General features: G+C 36.2%; 1 protein-coding gene across 4 annotated transcripts; it reads right to left on the minus strand.

Annotated features, from left to right (window-relative positions):
- Nucleotides 1-1,176: 1,176 nt before the first annotated feature.
- On the minus strand, nt 1,177-9,948 carry LOC119575278 (nucleobindin-2-like). 4 transcript variants are annotated; one of them, XM_037922810.1, is made up of 11 exons: nt 9,787-9,948; nt 9,545-9,652; nt 9,304-9,411; nt 9,037-9,048; nt 7,296-7,409; nt 6,703-6,912; nt 6,294-6,360; nt 5,843-6,023; nt 5,036-5,192; nt 3,769-4,092; nt 1,177-3,372 (listed from the first exon to the last, which is right to left on the minus strand). In XM_037922810.1, the coding sequence occupies exons 1-11, from the start codon at nt 9,922-9,924 to the stop codon at nt 2,917-2,919; spliced, it is 1,875 nt and encodes a 624-aa protein (XP_037778738.1). In that variant the 5' UTR covers nt 9,925-9,948; the 3' UTR covers nt 1,177-2,916. The 4 variants fall into 4 exon arrangements, with proteins under 4 accessions (XP_037778738.1, XP_037778739.1, XP_037778740.1 ...); XM_037922811.1 differs by lacking the exon at nt 9,037-9,048; XM_037922812.1 differs by lacking the exon at nt 3,769-4,092.
- Between the last annotated feature and the right edge of the window lie 847 nt (nt 9,949-10,795).

A 10,795-nucleotide genomic window follows, 5' to 3' on the forward strand; every position in this document is an offset into this window, starting at 1 on the left:
ATTGATATGTTTATGTTATCACTATCTGCATTTGGGTAAGTCACATTTAATAAATAAATCGGCTGAGTGACATCATGATTTTATTTTGTTTCGTCCTGATTGTGAAAGTCATTTGCCTAAAACTATTACTGTACCATCATTTATTTGTTTATGAATGGTTACATGAGACTGACATACCTTGACAGCTAACAAGAAGATTAACCTTCTATTAAGAGGAATCAGTACCTCCAAAATAAAATTTTCATTGTAACAAACACAGAAAGGGAAGTTACACATGTAATTATGAACATGGCCACATTAAAACATTAATTACATATATTTTATCATATTAATTCTTTGTAATGCCTTTAATATGCCACTATAAATGCTTATTTTGCTAAAAGCACGATCTGGGAACAACAGAACATTATCCAGAGTATAGATCCTGCATACTTATTTGAGTCTGCCATTTTGTTTATTAACACTGCCTGTATATAGATTACTCCACAAACACTTAGTCACTAAGGAATTAATTATTTGGCCTACCTGATCTCACCTGTCTATCCAATCCATTGAAGATGTTAAATGGATTTAGTTAAAAGATGTTGACAGTGATATATTCAAAATGCTCCTTGTTCAATCCAAGAAACTTACTGCAACCATGAAAACCTGACCCAAGTATCACCTATGTAGATTCAAAAAAATTATCAAAGTTCACTTTAAGTAAATCCTAGAGTAGTAGTTTGTGTTGCAACATACATGTTGAGCACCACTGCTGCAAGTGTGTTGCATATGTTACAGGTGTCTATTCCTTCCCCTTGAAATTACTGTTTGTTTTTATCTGAAAAATTGGTGTAATGTATAAAATCAACCTAACTTACAGTTTCCCATTAATTATGTCTTCTTATTGAGTAATTCACAGTAGTTTGTACATTTTCCAGAGAATATATATAACCTGTATATATGTATCATCCAGTTCATTCATATTCATATATTACAGGATGAAAGACTTAGTGTGTCTCATCACTAATGGAGTAAAGAGTTGTGTCGCAGACGCGCTTTAGGTTTGTAGCCAGATTACAAATGTTGCAAACCAGTCTCTTAGAGTAAAAGATATTACAACCTAGTATGATGACCATAAAATGACAAAGCCTTTCAAAATATATCTATGCAATAAAAAGTGTAAATTAAATCAAATTTACTATAAAATGAGCTTTTATTTGTTCCATATATCACATCAGTATTAGCTTATAAACATCCCCAATATAAACATTTATACCATACACAGAACTTCTTTTGCAAGCCAAACTACCAATAGTTTATAATCCTAAAAATTCAACATTAAATGATAAATGATGATCATTCCTATTTTAAACATTTCTGCATTCCAAGTACAGTACAACCTCAAAATTCCACTATCAAAACTATCAAAATTCCAATAAAAAAAAAGTTGAGTCACAACATTCCTTGCTGATCTGTATTACCTAAATTAACTCTTTTAATTCAGTTTTGGGCATCAGGTTTGGGTAAAGGTGGGATAGTCAGCACATTATATAATATTGGAAAACAAGCAATAAAAAACAGTTAAGAAAAAAAAAAAAGAAAAAAGCATACATCTATTTTAAAAGATATTGCACTTTAAATAGTAAAAACAACAATATTAATGCCTTTGAATCTTTGTCTTCATTTATAAATGTCTTTTTTCTAATGTATCGTAAAAGCAAACAGACACCTTTCACCAAGCAACCATGTTCAGTTCAAGGAAAAAAAGCTTGATTTTCCTTAACATACATAAAGCAAACATAAAAAGAATAACAGTTATTATGAAAAGTTGCTCTGTCGAACAAACCTTGAGTACATGTGTACAAAAAACACTATATAGCACTGTTTGAGATTCAAAGCAAAAAGAGCTAAACAATTATTTTTGAAAGTATTAATAAAAACTCATTTACCAAGATAAAATAGGAGCTTTATAGTTGTCTAACTTTATAGTACATTTAAAATAAACTGAAAAATCCACAACCATATATACCGAATGATTGGATGACAAATTCAGACACCTACTTGCCAATAAAACCGACTTAATGTCATATTTCTTTGGGAATAAATATGGGTCATAACCAATCATACTGCTGATAGTTAGTGACTCATTTACGTATAAATGAGTGTATTTATGAGTGAGTGTGAGTGTAAGAGTGAGTGTGTTTGTGTACTGGCATGCGTGTGTGATATACACACATTTTTCCCACCTAAAAAAATGTGGAACCAATATGCTAAAAGGGAGGGATGTATTTAAATCCTGATTTTGTGGCCTTTGAAAGTTTATCAGAAATACAGAAAAAAAAAAAAAATTGAGCTACAAATTGAATATCTATTTTGTGTTTAAAAAATTAAAAAAGAATCATTACCAGATTCACAAACATCACTTAAATATTTTCTACAGGTGTTAAAAAATAATCTCATAGCACCAAACTAACTGGTGAATATTTTATTTATACATATCATTCAAGTTTACTCTACTCTGTGTTCTACAGAAGATCAGACCTCAAAGTTTTGAACATTAACAATTATACAGTAAGAACTCAACAAAGGTACAACAGGACACATATCTTGCAATTTCCTTCAAAGGTAAATGTTAAAGGAAAATCTCAAAGTAAAATCAAAAGACACAATTGATCAGCCACACTTTGTTCGAGACCACTGACTTCTCTCTTCTAACAGCCACCTGATGCAAAATCATTAAAGTGAATATCACATCTATCAAATTTAAACCTGCATACGCCATCCACTTCTTTCAATTCAATTTCGGTTTCATTCTGCGTTTGATAACAACTTCGCAGAAAATGTTGGTCGTATCCATTCATCTGAAGATATAATTCTGCGCAAGTAATTGTGTATGGTAGAACCTTAAGCCTGCAGTGTCTCAATCGGAAGAGCTTATCGCCCTGCAGCAGGATGAGCTGCTACAGGCTGAATGGGTTGATGATTGGGTGGCTGACCGGCAACAGGTTGTGCTTGCTGGCCTTGAAGAGGTTGCTGAACCTGTGCCTGACCTTGGATTGGCTGCTGTTCCTGGTGCTGACCTTGTAAGGGCTGCTGAACTTGTGGCTGGCCTTGAACAGGTTGCTGTGCCTGAAGCTGACCCTGCATGGGTTGCTGAACTTGAGGTTGACCCTGAATGGGTTGAATTTGAGGCTGACCCTGAATGGGTTGCTGAACTTGGGGTTGACCTTGAATGGGTTGCTGCACCTGGGGTTGACCTTGTATGGGTTGTTGAGCTGGAACTTGAGCCTGGCCCTGAATGGGTTGCTGTACCTGAGGCTGACCTTGCAGTGGCTGCTGCACTTGAGGTTGACTTATGACTGGTTGCTGTGCTTGTGGCTGTGCTGGTGCCTATGAGAAAGAAAAAATAAATCAAAAACATAAATACATGTACATATTTCTCATGCAAATATATGAAGAAAATTCAATGTATATCAAGAGCATCTGTCCTTTTTTTTACCAGCATCCCTACAAACTTGCAAATCATAAACCCACAAATATGATCCAACTCTGAAACCAGAACTGCAGTAAACACTAGACACACAAGCAGGGTCAAATTCACCCCATAATTTATACATTACATTTGACAATAAATTTACAAAATAGAAATCCATTTCAGTTACTAATTCATGTAATAAAAATAAAGAAGCATCTTAGCAAACAAAATGCACTCAAAAGTAAATCTAATGTCTAAGGCTATACCTGCATGCAAAATGACTTGATACTACAAGAAAACTCAAAACAAACCTGATAAGGTGCCCCATGAGGAATATATTGCACCTGCTGGGGAGGAATCTGCCCCTGTGGAACTGCCTGATACCCAGAGGGAACAGCCTGATATCCCTGAGGAACAGGCTGATACCCCTGTGGGACAGCCTGATACCCCTGAGGAATAGCCTGATACCCTTGAGGAACAGCATTGGGGTGTACCTGAGGAGGTACACCATACTGTGGCACAGCCTGTGGGGGCGGGATACCCTGTGCCGCAGGGTGCAGTCCTGGATGTGGACCACCCTGGTACACGGCTGGCTGGGGTGGTGGCATCCCATGGTAGCCAGGGGGGGGTGGGATCTACAGGGTGGAGAAACACCACTCTCAAATCACTGTGTCATGCAAACATGCTGAACTAATCAGCATAAATTTTAAAGTGCATGAAAACAAAAGCACACAAAAAGTGGTTACATAAAAAAAAAGGAAATAAGAAGAAAAACATAAACAACAAAAAGCAAAAAGCTAAATGTACAATACATGCACCTTCAAAATTATTTGTGAATCCAAAAGATATATTTCACATGTGCAATTCAAGAACACCAAAACACATTGTATAATCAAGCAGTTTTGGCTTCTCGTATCATTTATAAAAACTGGGATTTTTCTCTGCTTACTTTCCCTTGTGATTCCTAATTTGATGAAGCAAATTTACAACTTTCATAAAAAATAAATGATTACAAACATCAACCACTTCTCATAATCATAATAAATAATGCATAAATACCAAACATTCTTCATAATATGCTAAAAACTATCATGTGTAAACATCTTTTCATTCTCAGACTTAATATTTGGAAAATTAAAATGATTATCATCACATTATTAAAGATGGTTGGTATGTGTGTGAGTGACATGGCTCCACATGCGCATTTATAGAGGCATGTGTTTAATCACTTTCTTTTCTCTGCCATATTCTGCCTTATCATATTCTGCAAATTTCCTTATTAAGCTTCTTATTCTTTATTAACTTATTACTTTATTCTGTCATTCTCCCCTGAGAACTGATATACTAAACACAGATAAATCAGAATAGCTAAAACATCTTTTTTGCTTGAGGAGCAGACTCTTCATTGACATTTTTTGAAAGTGCATTTTGAAAAACTGCTTACAGCAACACAATGAAAAACAAACAAAACTTTAACAAAAACATGTACAAGTAAGGTACCCAAAAAAGTCAAAAGGAGAAAAAAAACAAAGGAAACAAGAAAGTTGATAACCAAGCTGCTAACAGTGGAATACTCACAACGCCTGACTCGACTAGCTGCCTGATCTCCTCTTGCCTGCGCCGCTCAAATTCTTCGTACTCCTGCTGGGAATACATCTCCTGCTCATCCAAGCCCTGCCATCCTCCATCCTGTTCGAATTCTGCTTTTCTCGTCTGCTCCACAAATTCTTCGAAGCTGAAATAAATATTTTGGTAAGACTGAATAACCATGTAAACTATCCATAATATTAAGTGATAAATTGTCAGCTGGTAGTGTCCACCCATCAAAATAAACCAACAATACCCTAAAGTAATTTTTCAATAATATCAATGATTTCACAGAGGGAGAATAGCAGTACAAATTTAACCTGTTGTTGCTAGGAATGCCTGCATATTCTTTTCATTTAGTTAAAAGGTCTGAAAGAAAGAGAGAAAGAAAGATATTCTGAGAGAGAGAGAGAGAGAGAGAGAGTGAGAGAGAGAGAGAGAGAGAGAGAGAGAGAGAGAGAGAGAGAGAGAGAGACAGAGAGACAGAGAGACAGAGAGAGAGAGAGAGAGAGAGAGAGAAGAGAGAGAGGACGAGAGAGCAAAAGACAGAGAGAGAGGAGACAAAAGACAGGACAGGGGAGACAGAAAACAGAGAGAGAGAGGACAGAAACAGAGGAGAGAGGAGGACAGAAGGAGAGAGAGGGGAGAGAGAGAGAGAGAGAGAGAGAGAGAGAGAGAGAGAGAGAGAGAGAGAGAGAGAGAGAGAGAGAGAGAAAAATCATTACCAGTCTAATACTATAGCAAAACAAAGGAATTTTACACTTAAAATGCACCAAACCTTTACTACCAGGAACCAACCTGATTAAGTTATCCCTGTTAATATCAGACTCCTTGAAGACGTGTTCACGCATCCTCTCCATCTCTTCATAGCGCTCATTGATGTCATCCTCAGGGGCATTGGGGTCATACATCTTATCAAGTTCCTTCTTGAAGAGGGCTTTCACCTCCATCTCATCCCAGTAACCATTGCCATCCAAGTCTACAAGAAAAAAATGCATGATTATAAGCAACACCATAGCTTAAAATCAATGGAAATAATAAAGTAAAAATTCGGCAGAGAGAGAGTTATGAAGACAAATCTTTTCTTCCTATCTCTTTCTCCCCCTTCACTACTCACTTTACATATCATAAACAGATTACCCACACACTATAAATCTGCCACTTACTAGGGGATGGTACCACCTCATTAACAAACCCCGATCTGAAGAACAATGAATTCTCCTTTTCACAAAAACAATTGGGTACTTACCATGCAGATGGAAGAAAGTTTTGGGGTCGAAGTCTTCCCTTCGCATGTGGTCTTGCTCTTCCCAGACCTGGTAAATTAAACATCATAAATAAGAAATTAAACTCAGCTACATATCTAAACATTTTTCTCAATGGACACTGAGAGAGGATGTGTGTATATATTAATTTATGTACACCTACACAGGCTTCTGGGTGGGCAAGCCAGCTCAAGTCAGTGCTGGTCCCAAGCCCGGATAAATAGAGAGAATGATTACCTAAAAGGTAACACCGGCACTCTTCGTGGAAAGGAACTGGGGACCCTACCACGTACTCACTCCAAGATCATCACAACATGAAAACTACAATTAAGTATCATGCTGTGACCATGGCGGCTCAAACGTGAACCTACCGTTAATAATACACAGGCATACCTCTTCCAGCTGCTGTTTTGAGGCAGGGTGGTGCAATTTTTCATGCTCTCCGTGTTTTTTAACTTCCTCGTTGTGTTTCTCTTCGGCTTGCTTGCGATGTTCATCATCCATGCCCGCTAGTTCCTGCTTCCTCTCAAATTCTTTCTCCATCTCGTATTTCTTGAATTCCTCTCGCCTCTGCTGATCTACCTTCTCCAGGTCTGCTGTGGTCTGATCATGTGACAAGCATTCAGCATTATTCTCTAATATTCAGATAGGCAAAAGTTCTCCTACCCATTTGGAGACTTTACACTTATTTAATCTAATCTATTTTAATCTCTCTAAATCTATTACAACTATGCTTAAGGTATAAGAGCAAATAAAAATGATAAAAAGAAAAAAAGAAAGAAAGAAAAAAAAAATATATACATGTAGCACACAAATATTTTCATATATTAGTATACACATTATCCAATCTTTGGTCAGAAAATACTGAATTTACAAATAAGAATTCTTGGAATGATTCCCCCCATATACTGGCTGTGCCACAGTATGGTGAGACCATTTGGTAATAAGGGAGCTGATTCTCACCACCTACGTGTGCAAACCCTCACCTTGATAATGAGTTTCTTCAAGTCCTCAACTTCAAACCGCGTTGGATTTCGGTGGTCAATGTGGACAGGTATCTTCAGCATGTTACGGTCCACGCCAGTTTCTTTTTCATGTTCCTGAAGATTGAAGAAAGTCTTACTTTTGGAGAAGAAAGTTTTATTCTTTCCAAACACTCTGCACATAGCAATCCTTCCCTCATTACAACTTTAATGATATTTGAACTGGCAATTTATTTTCTCATTAGCTATATCCTTGTTTTTTTTTCTGAACAAGGAAAAACTGAGTAAAGTGCTTGAGTCATGTTAAAACATAAACTAAACAAATATGATTGAGAAAGTGAGCTTATCTTCATATCTATCACTTTGTTCTATTGCTTCCTATTAGACCATAATAACAATTTGTCATGTTACAGCACATAAAATCAAAATCAACTACTGCAAACAAAAAAATAAACCCAGCCTAATACAATATGTAAAACTGTAAAAGACTGTAGAATGGCAATGGTGAAGTTTCAAATTCACCTTTTCACAATATTTTTCCTAATTAACACACTGCAGCATTGAAACAAAACAAAAGATCCATCTTCTCCATATGACCAATACATTAAGAAATAACTGTAGAAGCAAATATATAACATGACCAACCAAAAGAGAAAGTCCACAAATTAAGCACGCTATATCATATGACATCCTTTGATGAATTCAAACTACTGCATGATAAAACACATATTGTAATATAATAATCTAAGTTTTCCTTTATGATTCTAAATAATCACTGACATAAAATTTTAAAAATCATACAGGCTGCATCTTTGATTAATTCAAGAAACCAAAAACTGCACTAGATGTACAAATTAGTGTCTTTCTATAACAGACAACTAATGTTGAATAATTCGTCAAACTCTTTTGTGAAGAATCACTGCAGGAGTTCCTAAACATAAAGAAGCAAAGCATGAGTAAATATCAGCATGATGCTTTGTCCAAGTGAATTCAAATCAGTTCTAAAAGGCCAGCTTTTAGTTCACTAATTCCAATTTCTGTGATAGTGGGGGCTGTGCAAAAGTGGTTATGTGAGCATCCCATACTAGTCTTGTGCAATGTACTATTCTTCCAAGGGCATACCTTGATCTCCAATCCATTAACCACATGTCCATTATATGCAGACAACATGCATTACCTTCCTTTGTAATTTATGGTTTATATCTAAAGAAAATAATAATAATAAAAAATATCTTTTGTACATATGTTCACATATATACCCGAAATACACATATACCCACAAAGACACAAATCTAGATACATACACTCACTCACACATACATCCATACAATATCTCCCACACACATATAAAGAAACACAGGTATGCCTATACACATATATCCTCACATACGTAAAAAATCTAATAATCACCATGTGCTAATAATGGGCTGAGTTGTGTTCCCACAAGACAGAAGACCTCCAATCATGCAAAGCTACTATTACCCAAAGCAAAGAACTATGCTCAAGACAGTAAGCTCGACCCCAACTAGTGATCCCGAACAAATGAACATTGCCAGACATACAACTTCCCTATAAATGCTCCCCTTTGGTGACATATCAAAAGTGTAGCCAACGTTGCATGGTGGAGTATTTCAGAAATAACTACCCATGAATTTAAATTAATAATTTTTATAGGCCCCAAGAATGCACAAGAGAATTAGCTACACTTTCCTGTCTCTGCAACAAAGTAATTTAATCATCTCACCCTGGATTTCATCTGTAAGGAAACAGATAACCACCTAAAAACTGGAGGTAAATAGGTGCATGTTGGGATAATGTAAAATAAAATAAAAAATCAGATGTATCAAATGTAAGCTACCAAAATAAGATGAGAAAAATATATAAATATATGTAGTCAACTGTGGAAAATCGAAATTCTAAGTAGGCTCTTTTATAAAACTTCAACAAAACTGCATTTTTTTGGTTGGTGGAATACTATCCTGTAAACTCAAAAAACTTTCAGGCTGCCTACCTTAATGGCCAGGTGACGAAGACGCTCTAGCTCTCTTCGTTTCAACTCATCTAGCTTTGTGCGCACATTGTGATCGACAAAGTGGAGTTCTCTGGCAATCTTACCAGACTGGAAAAGAAGTGGAATCATAAAATTCATCCGTAAAGCTCAAAGATATTTGAAACAAATTCAATAAAAAACCACTGCTTTTTCCCATACATTCTTTTGTTAAGTATCATAAACCAAAAGACAGATTGCTCACCTTAATGTCATCCACTTCAGCAGTCTCTAATTTCTTCCTGAAGGAGGGATCACTCTCAAGAGCCTGCACCACCTCCTTAAGGTATCGACCATACTCCAAGTTGAGCTCCTGGAGGCATAAAGCAGAAATACAATCAGTGTTTCTGAAGTCACTTCTTAATCTCCTAAAGGAAAAGAAAGGAAATGAATACATGAACGCCATCATCAAGTGGCTCTTTACCATAATTAAAACTTCCTACTAACCCATTCCTCTCCATGTTCTTCAGCTTCTTTTTTCTCCTCCTCTTCCTTCTTGTGTTCCTCCTTCTTCTCCTTCACAGGGAGGGCTTGGACCAGAACCCCACATATTAGGATGAGTGCTAGGAGTAAACTCCACCTCATGCTATAATGAAGAAAAGAACATTGGTTAGACAGGGAACTCTGAAAACAACAGCTGCAATTAAGCTCAACATGTCAAGTCCTTTTATATGTGATGTATATATATGTTATATATATATGTGTGTGTGTGTGTGTGTGTGTGTTGTGTGTGTGTGTGTGTGTGTGTGTGTTGTGTGTGTGTGTTGTGTGTGTGTGTTGTGTGTGTGTGTTGTGTGTGTGTGTGTGTGTGTGTGTGTTGTGTGTGTGTGTTGTGTGTGTGTGTTGTGTGGTGTGGTGTGTTGTGTGTGTGTGTGTGTTGGTGTGTGTTTTGTGTGTGTTTGTGTGTGTGTGTTGTGTGTGTGTTGTGTGTGTGTGTGTGTGTGTGTGTGGTGTGTGTGGTGTGTGTGTGTGTTTGTGTGTGGTGTGTGTGTGTGTGTGTTGTGTTGTGTGTGTGTGTGTGTGTGTTGTGTGTGTGTTGTGTGTTTGTGTTGTATGTGATGTGTTGTGATTTGTATGATGTGTATGTTGTGTTGCTATGGTTTGTATATGTATGATATATGTATGGCATAATGTATGATATATGTATGCATACATGTATGCATATGTATGCATACATGTATAAGTATCATTTGTATGTAGTATTATTGTAGTAGCTATATTAGATATATGTATGTATTACATAAATGATGTCATATGTAAGTAATAGTTTTATATGTATATGTGTATTATAGAATAATGTATAAGATGAGAGGCATATGTATGTAGCAATATGTATGTATGTATGCAATGTATATGATGTATGTATACAGTTACCTGATTTAAATCACTGATGTAAATCATGCATTACAGAATATAATAATAATAATAAATCAATAAACAAAAATTCATATAGAGA

The sequence above is a fragment of the Penaeus monodon genome, chromosome 7, assembly GCF_015228065.2.
Source record: "Penaeus monodon isolate SGIC_2016 chromosome 7, NSTDA_Pmon_1, whole genome shotgun sequence".
NCBI lineage: Eukaryota > Metazoa > Arthropoda > Malacostraca > Decapoda > Penaeidae > Penaeus > Penaeus monodon.